Source organism: Amia ocellicauda, chromosome 9 (assembly GCF_036373705.1).
Source record: "Amia ocellicauda isolate fAmiCal2 chromosome 9, fAmiCal2.hap1, whole genome shotgun sequence".
In the NCBI taxonomy this organism is placed as follows: domain Eukaryota; kingdom Metazoa; phylum Chordata; class Actinopteri; order Amiiformes; family Amiidae; genus Amia; species Amia ocellicauda.
The window spans coordinates 6,327,143-6,344,911 of NC_089858.1; the positions used below are offsets into that span (position 1 = coordinate 6,327,143).

Sequence of the window (17,769 nt, forward strand, 5' to 3'; positions counted from 1 at the left end):
TGCCTCTCTGCCTGTGTCTATGTGGAAACTGATGAGTTAGAACTGATAAATGATTGACCACCACCTGTCAATTGTTACTGTGGAAACCTTCCTGTAGAAACAGCAATGCATTTTCGAGAGGCTTTTGTTCTCCCGAGGCCTGCAGAGGGATTCTAGGACGTGTGGCTCCCTCACCTGCTCTGAGGTCTGCGCGTGTCAAGACGGTGGGATGAGGAAACTTAATTCCATTGGCATTCATCATTTCACCAGATCTCTGTCCATTAGGGAAGGCTGCTTTCCTTCTCCGAGTTGGAGAAGCTCTGGTTGCTTTTCCCAGCAAGATGTTTGATGAAGCTGAGTGATTTCTGAGGCTTTTTTTCCCGTCTGCACGGAGCAGTCAGTGACTGGGTGGGAGTAAGTCTCTATTGTTTTTATATACAGAACACGGAGCACACATTTCGCATAGATTAAACTGATCTGAAAGTTATGATTAGTTCTCAAAAGCAAAATACACACATCCTTACAAAATGATTAGTACTGCGCTGCGTTTTAACAAAGGAATTGTAAGTTTTAATTAACAGAAACTCTGATTCCTCCTAATAATAGTATAATACCAGAAGGGGTCAACTGTGAAATGAGCTTAACTATGTTCTGTGCATGAAGCAGCCAGATGGCTTTTACTGCTTGTTTTCGGTTGATAGCCATACAGGGAGAACGGAGGGGGTGGAGAAAACTGAATGGAGATGCCTATAATTGTACAAGCTTCCTAATGTGCAATTAATGGGAGAGAATGAACAGGCAGCTCGTGAAACTCTCTGTGGGTTTGGTTTGATGCTGATACTTCCACTCTCACTCTTTTGAAGTATCATTCAGTGCAATAATTACAGCTCCATACTGATTAAAGGCAATCTTTCACTTTGAGTTTCCAACTCAAGAGGTGGCCCTCGTTGTCACAATGTAAACGTCAATCCAAAAGTCAGTTGGAAGGGTAGACCATTTCATTGCTTTCTGCATTTTACCCCCCATGGTTTCACTGCCCACATTCACGTGATCTCAGCCAGTGTCTCCATTCCTGGTCCTGAAGAGTCCCGATCCAACCAATTTTATAGTTCCCCTATCTAACCGCATCAGACTGTGATAATATCACTGTGCCTCTATGCCTCAAATAGGTTGTCGTTTGATTTTGAAAGAACTGCTGTGGAGTTTGTGGTCAGGCACCATCTAATCCCAGCAAACCTCCACCTTGATCAACCGTTCTGTTTAGCGATTATTGTAAAACAGCAGACTCTTTTGTGGGGCTCAGCAGTGGTTTTGTATGTTTGTTTAGTGCTCATATGGGAGCATTTAGTGCCAAAATAACTTGTCTAATATATTTTTTTTTAAATAATACTTTGATATATTAATTTGCAGTCTGGAAACCACTTTTCTGCCCCGCCCCTCTCCTCCATTCATCTCGGACTCTGAGACTGGGAGCCTCTAAATTGATCTGTGTCTGTTAGAAGTGCTGAATTCTCCTCCGTTTACGCACAAGTGCACAACAAGCAATTAATTTCTGCTGGAGTTTCTCACAATCTGCTTGTTTGCCATTAAGTTGGCTATTTCTTTTTTTTGCATTCCAAGCAAATTAATGAAGTAGCAAGTGTGCTCTTCCATATGAAAGAGTTCTGTCTCCTGGTAATGGTTTACATGCGCTTTGCCTCTGTGCGGCAGGGAGATCTGATACACTCGCAGATGGTGTATAAGGTGACCGGAAGATTGATCCTGCTCTGATTACAAATAAACTGAACACTTTCTGCCTAGGAGTGATGTGCAATTGACTGTTTGTGTCCTGTTTTTCCAGTGTGACCCATGATCTGAATCCCGTTTCGGTCGGCCTGTCACTGTACTGTGAACGCATGATGAACATCATGCTTGGTTTGAGGCTTATAGAAAATGTCAAGGGTTGTTCTCTGAGTATTTTTGCAGTGTAATTAATTGCTTTTGTAGGAGTTTGTGCTGTGGGTTGCAAGAGTCTGTCAATGTGGCTGGTGTTGATCAGATTCTGAGACACCCATGATCTTAAATAGATCACTCTATAGCTCTTTACCCTCTGTATAAACTCTGTATAAGCCTGAGATTCTCTAAGTTCCTATAGGCCGGTGCTTTTTTTTTTTCCAGCCAAGCTCTCAGCTACATAATTGCTCTAATTGGCGAATTGACAGGATAGTTAATACATTTCTTCAGGTTCTGAAAAATTTTAATGCTACGTCTCCAACACGACCAAATGTATTTTACATCCATCTGCTGTAAACAAGCCTTAAAAAATCTTGAATATTGCCAACAGAGACAAAGTTATTGAGGACACCAGATGGAACCAAAACCCCCAAACAGTCTGACTTTCCCACTCTGCAGATTGTCCTTTCTACCATGCTCCCATTAACTATGAGTGGGCAGCACATTCACCAATACACATGGGTTTCTGTGCGCAGTATTATATTTCTCCCGTCTTTGATGCTTTTGACTTCAGGGTCAGGTCCACTTCACTTCACAGGTCTGTATTGCCTGCTGTAAAACGCAATGTGTTAGTGTTGCAGGACCGGATTGCAGTGAGGATTGCTTCATAGTATACCAAAGAAATGGTAATTCATGTTGATTCTGCACAGGGAGACACAGTAATAAGTGCTATGATCAAATTTACTCTCAGGGTGATGAAACTCCATAAATCTCCATAAATAATGTCTCCTGCAGACAACCGGCTCCTCTTGGAGTACCTGAGGATTGTCATAGATCTCTCTGGATTGTATTTGCTGTTTTTAGAGGATTTTTTTTTTTTTTTTCATTTGGGATGTTTTAAAGTAAGGGATATAGTCTCCTCTTTTCAATAGTAATATTTTGAGCACTTGGAGTTTACTATGTTGTCTGGGTACAGACAACATAGTAAACGTTATCATGTCCCATAATTCAATTATTGCATGCAACCTGTCAGTGAAAATATAAATCAATACACTATCCTGAACAGTGATCATATAAAGTCAGTTTGTTAATCCATTTGTTAAATCCAATACTGTGTGACCTAACTCTTACCTGTGAATTCTGTAGTAAAATACAAAATGACTACTGTATGTATTAAATATATATTGCTGCTTTCCTAGCTGTCATTTTTGTTTTATGTAGTAAGTAACAGTGTAATACAGTTTTAGAGGTTGTCTAGAAGTAGCTTGGTGTTTTAATTAGCGCATGTTGCTAACAGGTTTGCCCTCACTACCTCTCTAGAGAACCCCAGTGTTACTTTAATTCATTAATTGACGCGTCTCCTTTTTTGAAGTCATAGCACCACCTAGTGGCATTAATACAAATTGCACTTACTACAAACTGCAACGTAGGTTAAATAAGGGCACTGTAGGTACTTGCTGTTCCTTATGAATGCCCACCTGTATTATAATAAAATAATTAATTAGATTAATCTAATTAATTAATCATTAGAATTTAATGCTTTGCCATTCAATGTACCCAAGAAGTGTTGTCCTTGTAATCTGTCCACGTCTAAGGATTAACAGTTTTAAAAGTATTGTTTTTCTTGTTTAAGCACTAAGCCATGGCCCAGAGGGAATTAGCAGAGAGTAATACAAGCTGAGTAATACAAAATCAATACAAATTTAAATTTAAACATTACAAAAGTGCAGCTGTATAATCAATACACAGTAAAACTTAAGCATTACAAAAGCACAGTAGAACATTTAATATAAAACACAAAGCATATATCCTTGTAAAAAGAGGTAATGATGCAGTTAAGTCCTAGATATGTGCTAAAGGGAAGGATGCAAAGGAGAAGTCATAGAAAACAATAGGATTGTATAAGTAAGCAGGAGCATAAGGAACCAATTATATAAAGTGTGAAATTTGCTGAACAGCTCAGGAGAATAAGCTGCTGTATTACAAGTACAGTGTGAACAGATGTGTTGTGTGTAATCTCAGGAAGGTGGTCGGGGACTGTGGGGTCCTGACCTCATTGGGAAGGTCGTCCCATCAATTAGGGGCCAGGGAATGAAAGGAGCAGCTCTGGAGGAAGGAGAGCGGAGAGAAGGCAAAGATAGTCTTCTGGCGCAGGAGGACTGGAGAGGTCTGGAGGGAGTGTGAGGAGAGTTGAGGGTCTGAAGGTAGGGGTGTTATCTATTCAAGACATCGTTGGTAAGAGTCAGTTTTGATCTGGATATGATCTGAGATCGGGAGCAGAGCAGTGGAGTAGCGCCTGCGAATCAGGTCAGCTATCACCAGATGAGTGTCAGTGTCTGACTTCCAATAGCTTGTGGTAGAATTTTTCTCATACTTTTGCTCTTAATATTTTGGGTTCCACGTTTGATTTCCTGCCTTTACGGTTATGCTGTATGTATGGTTCCTGCTGTATGGTTATGTACTGCAGTATCTAGCCTCTGTACATGATGTGGCCATGTCTGCCCCTGTCACTGTGTCCCTCCCTCCTCACATGCCAGGGTTTCCCCCAGGGGCATTGTGGGCACTGTGTGCCAGCAGCACAGCTTGGCCTGTTCTGAGCCATTAACGTGTGGTGGGAAAAAAAAATAAAGCTTTGTGTTCAGAATGAGCAGCCACGTGTTTCTTTGTTGCTGTTTTTGCCTTTTGCCTTGTGTAACAGTCTGAGCTCTCTAATGACCCTGCTACAGTACATCCCATACAGTTATTGAGATCACATGCCTAACGATTTGGTTTTATCACAAAGGCTGTCAACTTTACATGGCCTGGACATGAATTAATGCATTTTATACAGTAGGGGAATTGAAGAACTGCATAACAATAAATGCTAGTTCTGGGTGAGGCTATATAAGGCTTGAAGTGTAATGGCGAGAGAATCTTAGACCTTGCAAATGATATGCTTGACTGTGGTAGTACATCTTCTTTACAGGCACGAGTCAAGAAAGACAAATGAAACTGGCTGCAGGGATCATTGACTGCTCCTCTTATACACCGCTCTCGTTCTCTATCCACACGCCATTGACGCCCTGCTCCCACACAACACTTTAACCTGCACTGTTACTCCTGGTTATAAAAATGAACAACTTTTGTACCAAGTGCTGAACAAACATCAAGATATTAAGAACATTATTACTTACCTTAGTGAAGTTTGAAAGTTTTACCCAGTTATGGTTATTGTTGTACAACTGGTTCTTTTTTCAACTTATTGGCCCATTTTGTGCTCTCTTGTGCTCTTGGTGAAAACCAGTAGGTAAGATTAACTGAAAACTAAAGTCTTTAACCATGTCATTGATGATCTGTTATGATATAACTAGGTTCTCACAAATAAATAAGAGAGGGAGCCCTTCTTGCCAGCAATGACATTTTCTGATTCTCCGTGGCTCTCTTCCAGATTCCACAGGGAAGCCGGTCTGTGATCAGTGTAGGCCTGAGTACCAGGGTCCCAACTGTGACAAGTGCAAGGATGGCTATTACAACTCCGACAGCATCTGTGTGCGTTGCGAATGCAATGGAAATGTGGACACCCGAACAACCCCACGCATCTGTGACCCCGACACCGGCCAGTGCCTGAATTGCGCCAACAATACTGCCGGCCAGCACTGTGAGAAATGTGCCGAGGGCTACGTGGGGGATGGCCGAGTAAACAACTGCACTAAGAGAGGTAAGACTTCCAGCAGTCCTGCTGAGGAGACCTGGATCCGAGATAAATTGAAATGAGCTGGTAATCTGGTCAGCTGTCATCAGAATTTTACCAAGCAATGCCATAATCAGTAGCTTTGACATGGTCCTGAAATCATCTAGGTTTGAACTACAATTGGATGCAAGGTCTTTTGAAGATAATCTTGCAGATGGAGGTGTAAACAAGAGGTGCAAAAAAAACACATGTGTTTCGGGCAGTGCCCCGAAGTCTCTGCTAATGTACATTGGGGACCAAGCCGGGGTTTAGCACTTCCTCAGAATGACAACACCTCCTACAGCTCAACATCTGTCCGCTTACCAAGTCAAAGCCTGACTCAGACTGACCTCTCGCCCTTTCAAAATATTTGACTTTGGCTTTGAGTTACACTTGAGGCAGAGGCAGGTCATTTCAGATCATCAGTGCCTGTAGAAAGGGAGACATTGATGTAGTAGCCTAAGCCATCTTCATGGCAGTTGTAGTTTCATAAGGTAGGTCTTGTTATAAGGTTGCCTTGGTGTGCCCAGTAATTAAACTGATGCAGTTACCAAACCGTATGACCATTACTACCATTGTGTACACTGTTCTCCTTTCCTAGTCTTAATCATTCACTAAAACTGTGCTCTCTCAGACCAGTCCTCCAAAGATCTCTATCTTTGCTTCTAATACACAGGCATTACATAAGAAATACCCCACACAGACTACAGCAGGATCAAAAGCTTTTTGGTTCTATGGAGATACTTAACCATTTGATGAAATCCACATGTCAATGTGAAAGACTTACACTTATTGCTCTGTTAAAACTGCCAAGAAACACAGCTGTATGAGCTCCTTCAGGTCACAGTTTACTTATAATAATTTTCAAGGAAATTAAAGCCCTGTCTTTCCTATAAATAGCCTCTCTGCCATTGGTTAGTTTGTGAAAGCTAAATAAACACAGCTTGTGGGAGCAGTAGTGAAAGGAGAGGTGGTTGACATTTTATTTCATATAACAAAAATCCGATGTAATAATGGGGGTAAAAAGAAACATCCTGAAGAGCCCTCATATCCTACTTGGTCATGAATAGGAGGCTATAAAAGCTCTCAAGGAGAAAACTAATTAAAGCGTTCAATCTGTTGTTCACTTTCGCACTCATTCATTTTTTTAATGGACTTTACAAAAGGAAACCTTAAGGGACCCTTTGTGCAAGATGGCAGAAGAAAAAGTGAGGCGATTTATAGCGGTGGTTTGCCTTATTAGAAGTCCCAATTTGAAAAAAATTAATAACATGCTTGAACTTGCCAATTTGTTGGGTCACGAGAGAAGACGAGAGCTGTTATCTCAGGTAGGTAGACCCCCTTAATCAAACCTCACTTTCTCCGTTCCTTTCTTCCACTCTGAAGCCGTTTCAGTAAAATGTCAGAGACGGGATGTGGAAATTGCAGGTGTTCATCTTCAGCCATCAAGCTGAAGGCATTTAAAGATGTATGGTAAGGCTGGGGAGGACCTGGGAGGCTCTCCGTTCTCTGCCAATACGGACTGAATTTTTCCATCTTTGAATTGCTTCAAGTGGTTTTGGATCCAGGTTTTATCGAAACAAATGAACAAACTGTCAAACCTCCTCTGTAGTAGGACGCTGCATTTCCCACACGCCCTTGAGCCACCTGTCATTTTACACACTACAGGCTGCTGAGAGGTTAGGTGTCGATTGAAGGAGAGGCATGACCCCCCCTGGTGGATCTGCAAACCTCCAGGCACCCAGAGAGCCGGTAGAGGATGCTTGTTAGTGACAAGCCAAGATACCCAGCTGATTTAGCCCTCCCTAGCCCAGGTGGCGCTGGCTTACTGTGCGCCGCCGCTGAGCGCTCCCGGTCACAATCAGCAAATTACATGAGCTGGGAACAAACCGGCAAAGATCAGCTCATCGGAATCGGAGCCACTCGGGAGACAGACTCCAAAATATCTTATCAATCCTTGAGACAACAAGGACTTCATTCTTGGTCCATTCCAAGGACTTTTCAACCTCAGTCATTCAATTTGAAATGGATAAACATTGACATAGAAATCCCATTGACTGCTTAGGAATTAATTTGCTAATGTATGAAGTTAGTTTGCAAATCTCGACAGGTTAGAGAACCCAAAGGGTTAGTACACCAGCTTCGGCTGCTGTTGAAACCCGAGGCAGTTCTGTTCAGATTGGAGCAATGGGAGGCTCCCACTTAATTGTGTTGCCACCTGGACTTCTAATTACAACACACTTTGAGACAGACCACCTGTCCACTAACTCCACTAGCTAATTGATTTTCATCAGCATGCTAACCAAGCATGAGTGCCTCTGTAAATTAGCTTGAACTGCCAAGAGTGCCGATCGCTTCCTGAGAAAAGCATCTGAGCTGATGAGGAGGGGAAACACTCCTGCTCCTTTGATTCTACAGTTATAGCCTCCATTCTTTACACTTAATTTCTTTATACATATCCTGTATATGTAAAAGAAAAAAAAAATTGTTTAAACACTCAAACTGACTATCAGAGGAAAGCTAAATCTCTCCTTCGGGATCTGGTTTTCAAAATACACTATGGGTTTCAATGGTTTAAACTGCCAGGATTCCCTCAGCTAGAATTCAAATAATAAACCTACTCAAAACAATAGGAAAACTATACTAAAAATATATATATATATATATATATATATAGTTGGTAGTTGAAACATAAGTATAATCTTTCCTAGATTATCATTACATTTTCTTACATCCTGTGGTATAGTGTGGGGCGTGGGACCTGTAAGTCCAGGAATAAAGGTCCGAAAGCCGTGGACTTGTCTGGTCTCCTCCACGGCTGACTAGGTGTCGGTGCCAAAAAGTGTGCCCTGTCTAACCTCAGGCCCCTACTTGGTTTCCCAGGTAAAATAATGGGCACAGAATCCAGGTCGTAAGGCGGTCTCCTAGTCGTAGTGGGAAAAAAGGATTCCGAAAACGTAATCGTGGTTCAGGTTTGGGGTCGATATCCAAGTCGGGCTCTCAAACCAAGTATGGTAAAAGCAAATTAGTCGATCTGCACACTGTCTCACTCCTCTCACTATACAACACTCACAAAACAGCCTCCTGCATCTCCCCTCAGGTACATGGCACTGAGGCAGGGACGGCAGTGTGCTTTTATAGGGTGTAGTCTATAGGGCTGTGCTCACCTAGAGTGCACACATCTGAGCCTGCACTTTTCTTCCTCAATGGCAGAACTAAACATGTATATTACTCTCTGATCATCATAACTTGCTATTAAATCAATCATACATGACTGATACATCAATATACTCAATGTCTGTGTCAATCAAATTACTACTGAACAGACTGAAACGTGTCTGCAGTAGCCATTTCTTCCACCAGGCGGCACTGAACATTTCGGTCGCACCCCTCCTTTAAGGGAAAAGTCCCACTACTAGAAGTATGATTTGACAAATAAACTGCATATCAATTTAAAGTAGAGGGTTTCACCAATATGGGTCTGAATGCGCTATAGAAACAGCCCAATATAAAGAAATAAACACATGTATTCCCTTTACCTTATGTTTAAAAAAAGATAAATCAAGCCGACACTTACATGATATATTCAAGTGCTTGTCTATATTACATATCTGTATTTGTTTTTTGCAAATCGCTTGGGACTTGGCAGTTATAAGCGTTAAAATAAGAGACGCGCCTGTCAATTTGTGAGTATTTTTGCCCGAGTCAGTGTGTTTACACAGGGATTCCAGTGCAGAGACGCTGTGCCACATGGCTGAACCCATCCCCCACACAGCACTGCTGCGGGTCAGTGTCAAAACTAAAATACAAAGCTGATGAATTGCTGATACATGTTTGCGTATTGCTTTATATAATATATATTATAAATATATAATGTGTGTTACTGAAAAGTAACTCGAAACCTTGCAAGCGAAGTGGTCCAGTTATTGTGGCGCAGATCTGCTGAATCCCACAGATCCCATTGGTTGAGCAGCGAACATACATGCAAAACTACCATGACCAGCTGTGCTGGAAGAAAACTAAAGCACGTGTTTTGATGAAAAAGCCATCTTTGTAAGGATCTGACGCAATTTCTGAAAAAATTAAGTTAGTTAAACATCTTTATAATAAACAACTCAGAGGGTGTTCTCCACCGCTGGAGACATAGTTACAGCCTGGAGAAGTGCTTTGAAACCTGAGCATGTTGATCAACTGTTGTTTGTGCACAAAAATCTGAAAACATGTTAAGCTTTAGCTGCCAGTACAAGGCCACTTTAAAGTTTGTTAAAACAGTTTAATGTATTTTTTTTATATATATATATATATATAAAAGAACTGATATGTCAGGTGGACATTTGTACAGCAAATAGAAGTGCACTTAAAGTCAAGTGAAACCAGAATGTTATTGTTGCATCAAAAAACTAAAAGCATAAGAGAGAACAGAAAAGGCCCTTTTAAGTTTAAAAATGAAATATTTTATTTGCATTTATTACTAACTCTGGGATTAGAAACTGAATATTTTATTTTACTTTTAAGATCTCTGTGGGCCTGAATTTTAAGTGTTTTAAGTTGTGCGATCCTTAAAGCTTTGCCTTCGCTTGATTTAGAATAATAAAGAACAGCTGTTGTAGTAAATTCTGTGTAGGACATGGTCATTATTCAAAATCAACGCATATCGAGATACGTATCGTACCGTGGCCTCTGAATCGTGATATGCATCGTATCATGAGGTTGTAGGCAATACCCAACCCTAGTAGTCTATTGGCAGTAGGTGTGGCTCATCTATAGGCCTGACGGGTACAGAGCCATGCGGAAGCTCCAGCAGGGGGATCCAGTCCTTCCTTATATAGTGCCCGTTTCAGACCACACCCCTCAGTGAGTCACAATCCTTAAAACTAAATTTTTCCCCACTTGGCAGTTTTCCCACTCAATTGGATTTGTATGCAGCCCGAGGTGCACCTTTTTAAACCTTGTCTTTTTATTGTGTGACAACCGCTTGTCAATAAAGTGATTCAGGAATCCATCTGAGCTGATTTCTCACTTCTCTTCCAGCGGTTAAGGTTCTTCCCACCGTTGTGCCGACGACCCCGCCTCCGCCACGCACCATGACCTCCTCCCTGCCCAACACCACTACCCTGCTGACCACGGCCACCACGCAGACCCTGCTCACCAGCCTCAGCAGCCCCACGGACAACAGCACCACCACCGCCACCGAGGTCTCCTGGAGCCAGTTCAACATCATCATCCTGGCGGTCATCATCGTGGTGGTGGTGGTCCTCATGGGCTTTGTTGGGGGGGTGTACATGTATCGGGAGTACCAGAACCGCAAGCTGAACGCTCCTTTCTGGACCATCGAGCTCAAGGAGGACAACATCAGCTTCAGCAGCTACCATGACAGCATCCCCAACGCAGACGTCTCCGGGCTGCTGGAAGACGAGGTCAACGAGGTGACGCCCAACGGTCAGCTCTCCCTCAGTGCCCCCATTAACATGTACAAGGCCTAACTGCTGGGATTTGCAAAAGAGCTGCTCAGTGGATTACAGTGAAGGTGTCTTGCTTTCAAAAGGGGGGAGTGTATATGTGTGTGTATGTCCACACCGGAGAAAAAGCAGATGCCCCTTCTGAAATCCTGAAAATTAAAGGAGTAATATATTAAAAAAACGAAACAAACCAACCACAAAACTGAAACCTGTCGAAACTGCTTGGGGGTGTCCCAAATAACTACACAAATTAAAAAAAATACATGGCAGATCAGGACTGTGTGTTATCAAATCGAGATCTCGCTAGTGGTGATCCTCTGGTGACTGGAAGCTTTGCGCAATTTGTTTTCTAAATTGCCGGAAGCGATTTCCACCCCGTTCTCCCCCGAAAACCATCTGGACCACCATCCTCCCCTCCATTCCTCCTTCCCTGAAAAATAAATAAAAGGCAGGAAAAATACACTTATTTACTCAACAAGCTTTGAATGTGGTGAGGATTCTGTGAAAGCCGGGGGGAAGTGGAGAGAAAATAAGGAGATTAAATAAGATTGCGTCGTGAAGCTGGATTTCAGAGACGCGTGCCATATCTGCACTGAAATAGTGGCTTTGTCTTTAGGAGCTTCACAAGAAAAGGGTAGAATCTGTCGATCTCAGAAGATTATGTGCTGATTTTTATTTTGTATGTCACTCTGCCAGAGAAGCGTACTGACGGTGCAATGAAAGCTAATGAGAATGAACCAGCCCCCCAGGGCCCCTTTCGCTTTGAGTAATGCACAAAACAAACCACATCAACAAGGTAGAAGACCAGGGTTGGTCCTTTAATCTAGACACAGGGGTTCAGAGGATTTGAGGTTTTAAGGCGGGGGTGCTTGTATGAACTAACATTTAAGGGAAATTGCAATAAATAAAACCACAAAAAAAGTTAAATTAGAAAAACGTACAAATGGAAAAATTTACATTTGCCCCAGAGTGCCGTGTCTTGATCATGTTTTTATTGTTTTTTTAGGTTGTTTTTTTTGGTCTAGTTTTATATGCTACAGTGTACTGGAAACTACACTGAAGAGGGCAGTATTACTAAGGGCTGGGACTTAGTAGCAGCTTTCTGTCTGTTAGAGAACGTGAAAGGGACGTGGGCCTGGGCTACTAACCAGTCGTCTGTGTATTGAACCTTAGGTAATTCTTTGCATTTTTAATATTCTTTCCCCTGAGAAAAGTAGAATTGTGAGCAGTCTGTATGTTTGGAATTCACAAAGCCAAGTGGGTTTTTTGTTTTGTTTTATCCCCAAATAAGAACAGTTAAAATCTTTGTGTCATAAAATTGAACAATGTAGAAACTGCTAATTGTGTTCGACACAAGTGTTGTAGTTGTTAATGTCTAGGTTATTATTTTATTAGAATTAGATTCATGAAACCACAGTTAACAAAGGCTTTGTGAATTTTTGCTTACACAGTACAGAAGTCCCTTAAGGATTTTGTTCGGTACTGTTTTTACTCAGTGTTTCCCTGTGCTGGAGCAAAATAAGACCTTATTGAATATTGGCAGTGACTAACTCTTCATATTTAAGACACTAATAACTTATTTTTATTGCCGTATTAGAAGTAATGTTTTGAGAATCTTTTATTTTTATTTTCCTCCCCTTGTTTCTGTAGAAAAGTTGCACCGCATGTGACCATTTCTTCAGTTAAAACCATAAGAAAAATCCTATGAAGTCTCTCATGTATTTAATTGTTTTAGAACGAGACAGATAAATGTTTAGCTCATATCTGTCGAGACATTTTTGTCTGCCACTTGTGAAGTTATGTAATGCAGATGGAAACCAAGCTGTTGTTTTATGTATTTATTTATTTATTATTGTTTTTAATTATTTTAAATAGAAGTTGAAATTGCACGCAATTGAAACCTATTTTGCCCAAATTAAAACTGTTCAATTCGGATGCATTATTTAGAGCATTCAAGTTTCTTTGTTTTGTTTTTGTATCAAATACTTTTCAAATTTTTTACTGAGGTCTGCGAATTTCTTTAGGCCCTATTTTTAAAACGTCAGTGTGTACAGCAGGAACAGACATTCTGTGTTTTTGTTTTGTATAATTTATGTGTTTTTAGTTTAAACATTAAGGACCATAATTAATCTGACCTCCCACTTAAGTGAGAGTGCAGTGCCTTTTAAAGCAATCAATGTCTCCCTTTTCTACTGAAGATATTTATAAATTACAAATCTGCAATTTCATTCAATTGCACAGTATAGCTGTATAGTATACTGTCTCTTAAATTATATAATCATTATAAGAGATAAATTAGTCAGTCAAAAAGAAGCATTTCCCCCCAAATCCTATATCACCTTATCTTTTGTATAAATGTTATCCCATGAAGAGACTTATCAGGATTAAAAAATTAATCAGTTATCAGCAACGTTTCAGGACAATTAGTGCAAGTGGTGCAAAATCTGTTTTTAAAAGTTTCTTTACATTAACGTTGCATAAAAACACAACACTGATCGGCTACTGTTGGATAGTTACAGCGGAACATGCACCAAAACCAATTTAGATGGAGAGAAAAGGGGTTGATGGTTAAATTAAAGAAAAGTACAAGTTTTTTCACTGTAAAGATATTTGTGTGACTAATCCTTATGGATGTGATTTATAATAAGTTAATTGGTTGTGTGAAGTGTTTCTCTTATTGAATAAGATTTCCAGTTTGTGCAGCCAGCTTCGCTTTGCCGTCCTGCAGACTGACTGGACGAGAACGTCTCTTATACAATAAGAGATCCTATTAATAAAACCTATTAACTTGTATTATGTGGAAGTCATAATTACAATAAAAACAAGACAAACCTAAAACTAGTCACACATTTCCATGCTGATTCCCTCCACTGTTAGCATGTGTCAAGACTGCTGCCTTTACTAAACCTGGAGATATAAGAAGCAACACATACAGAATATTTTCAGTATTTCAGCATTATGTTTTTGTTTGTTTGTTTTTTAATCTTAGACAATCAATGGCCCAGTAATGTAATTGTATCATGGCAATGGAATTGGAAGGTAAATTCCATTCCTAGTTTGTGAGGTGGGATGAGTGAATAGGCTGGCATGATCTAGCCTGCTTAAGCACAATAACTGTTTTGTTAGGAAATGACTAATCTGCGATGTTATCTGTGGAAAACACAAAGTTTATACTGAATGCTTGTTTCATTTTGACTGCAGTAGTGTCTTTGCAGGCACAAGTACAACTCTTTTTGTTTTTTTTTCACTTATTATTTTTTTTAAATGAGGAAACATTATAATTGACCTAATTTAAAAAGTAATTTTACAAGAAACTTGGCAGTTTCAATCCACCTTTCTCAATCTTTCTATACACGTGTAGGATTTAAATAACTAGGTGGCTGAATTTGCAACATTTTGAGTAAGCACAGCTTTCACTGAGCAATAGTCGTTATTAGACAGTGTGCCATTTATGTACTCTAATTTCAAAGAATAGAAACTGGAACTGAAGATCACTTACATTTTGAAATCTAAAAATCACTCGTTTAAATATTATCAAACTTCATCCCGTTACTGACCATAGATGACCAGGAAAAAACAGACAACTGTCTCGGAACCTATGGGCGTCTTATATATAACATGATAGTCAACTATGATGCTGTTTTAATTATGACTGGCCATGCTTGTGTGTGCAAGATTCTGTGGCTGGAGTCTAAGCCAGATCTGTGCATCCTAATGTCACTCAGTTTTAGGAGAATATATTTTTCTAGAAGTGCTAAGAGTTCTTCAGGCACAGTCACTCCCAGAAGTGTATGTTGAGTATGTTGAATAACTGTGCTTAGCCTGCACCTTGTTGAGTCAGGGGGTGGGTGTTTTCAAAATCAAATATAAACAAGGGAGATGCATAGATGTTTGTGATCGTAATAGTTGATCGTAGGAGTTTTTCCTTGTTGTATATTTTGCAATTGTATGACACTGGAATATGATGCACTGCTAACTCTCATAAGGAAAGAAAAGGTGATTTTAATTTAAATCTTATTCGTGAAGGCCAAACACTAAAAATACGATTATAAGAATTCCCCAAAATGTCCCAAACAGAATGTCTGATATGTGGTTATAAATACATTTATGGATGAGTCTTACCAACAAATTGTGCCTGTGGGTAGTGTCTGTGTGACTAAATTATTGAGCTATCAGGAAAGGAAAAATTGTGTAGTTTCAAAAATTCCAGTTTCCAAACTCAAGCCTCTCTGAGAAGCCATAATAGTTTAGTTTTTTTCTGATTGATCACTTTAACAAGCATGTGGACAGCAGCGAGACTCTGGTGAAGGTATGACACAGCAGGGCTGTCTTTATTTGAGTGGAAACGAAGAAAATTAAAAGTCTAGCCTAGAATAACAAACAAAAATAATAAGCCTATAAAGAGGATCGGACTCAAAGAGGCGCTTCTGAGCAAGGATGGATTGCAGAAGGGCCTGAATCTGAATGGCTACTACAATGGAGAGAGAGAGAGAGAGAGAGAGAGAGAGAGAGAGAGAGAGATTAAATGGGAGAAGGCACAGCTGTTGATGGGGTCATGATTGCAATCGAGTTCACTGGCAGCAGCCCGGATCCCGCACTTTCCATATCGAGTACACATCATCACCAATAAGTGAACCCAACAGATGTGCTGCGACAGACAATGTCACCACGTGTCACCAAGTGAATCCTGAGAAACGGCAACTGAAATCTGCTTGTCCTTTTGTCCTCTGCAGAGTAGCTCTGGTCTTCATTTCCCATCAATTTGAATTTTGAAGAAACCGCACAATCAGTGACTCTCAGTTTTAAGGTGCCTATGAATAACTGGATTGCTTTATTTGTATGCTTTCTTATTTTCCAGTTCAGATCTTTGCAGATATCCCCATCTGTGAATGTAGGTTTTCTGAGAGAAAGTCTTGAAAGACGGTTTGTGCAAAAGCTTGTAAACGTTTCTCACTGGAAAAGCAGTAGGCGAATCGTATGCTTGCTTATGTGCATGCTACATAAGAGTGAAAAACAAACCCCGCTCTGTGAGAACCCGATTATTAAATTCTGGGTAGCTAAAGCAGTTTATTAATGTGATAACATTGTACAGGTTCAGATACAGAGAACTGGTAGTCAGTGTTGTACTAACGTGTACACTAGGTGATATAATGTCTCCAGAACTAACTCAATAAATCCCACCTATTGTTGGACTGTTAGCTGCTTGAGTACTGTAGTCTAAAGTAATGGGGGGTGGGAGAAACCTTTTTCTGAATTATAACCATAAGACTCACAAGGAATACAGAAATATACTAAAGTTTACATTTAAATTTCTTAGACAGTTATACTTTTTCAATGTATAAGCAAAACAGTTGCCAAGATCCTAAATTAAGTGTAATCATCGGTACAATCCTGCTCCAGAAGAAAACAACTTTGATTAAGTAATTTATAATAATGTGGGATGTAATTGTAATATTATCTTCCAAATAACAAATCTCTCATGGCCAGCATAAGCTCATACCAGACTAAGATACAGAGCTTGCTGAAAACGGATCTTATGCCTTCGTATTTTAGGTAATGTTTGGCATAAGTTCTTCTGTTCTTCTCCCTGCCATAAATTCCTTTCTAATTGCTCGGTGACTGATCAAGACCCCTCAGTTCTCAGGTAAATGCACTGTAATTTATTTATAGATGTAAATAAGAATAGAATGTTATACGGAGATGTAAATAAGAAAAGGGTGCCCTGCAGAGTCCAGCCCTACATCAGACAGAGAAACACACAGACATTAATGAATATAAACTTAGCAGTCAGCAGTCCCAGCCCTAACAGAGTTTTATCCACATACCCTGTGATAGAGATGTTCATGAATCCTTCTATTGTTTTCAATGAATAACATGGTGTACATATTATGAACTAATATTGCATATATTTAATAAAACCAGTTTTTTTTTTGTTTGTCCATAATGTTATGTCTGTGGTGAATTGAACATTTATTTCCTGCTGCTCTCGCTCTACGTTTAATTTGCTTTTGAAACGAGCCAGCCTTGCCAAAGAACAAAAATGGTGGTATTCAGCCTTAAGTGTAAATTAAATAATAGGTTTATGCCAAAAATAGACTCTGGGGGAATTCAGACAGAATGAGTAACTGTACCAAAACTCCAGCACACAGCAACTTTTAAACTAAGCTGAGGCTTGCAGTTAAAACTCACTTGAAAAAACAGCTTAAATGTAGACACTGCCCAAACAAGTCAAGTATGTTACTACAGCCAATATAGTCAATGGTTATTCTAGTTAACCCATTCGAGAAACTGACTCACATGCGAAATGTTCCCATAACACAACCTTCCAAAACAAAACAAATCCTGTCTGGGTTTTAAAGCAGAAACCACCTTAAATAATTTCCTAATATATAATTCTAACACATGAGTAATAATGTATGAACTAGTTCAACTCCTGCATATTTTGAATCATACAGCATGTTCCCCAACCCTTGTCTGTTTCGCTGATGAACAGGTGTTTCTTTTCCAAAACACAAATGCAGTGACAGGCAGCTGATCTAACTTAGGCTAGAGGCTTCATTCACACACATTCATTCAAATTGTAACTATATATGTAAGTTATCCAGTATTATTTCATCCAAACACACCTGTAGGCTTTAGATAATATATTATAGCTCCAGAATGAATTCTTTATTTTAAAGGCCATACTAG

At 40.0% G+C, this 17,769-nt stretch overlaps 1 protein-coding gene across 1 annotated transcript in view; it reads left to right on the top strand.

Moving 5' to 3' along the window:
* LOC136758466 (multiple epidermal growth factor-like domains protein 9) overlaps positions 1–17,028 on the top strand; it is a 180,261-nt gene extending 163,233 nt beyond the window's left edge. Inside the window, exons 5-6 of the mRNA XM_066712846.1 lie at positions 5,339–5,608; positions 10,652–17,028. Of these exons, the coding sequence (XP_066568943.1) occupies positions 5,339–5,608; positions 10,652–11,103 (722 nt within the window). The 3' untranslated portion in view covers positions 11,104–17,028. The remainder of the gene's footprint in view (positions 1–5,338; positions 5,609–10,651) is intronic.
* The last annotated feature ends 741 nt before the right edge of the window (positions 17,029–17,769 follow it).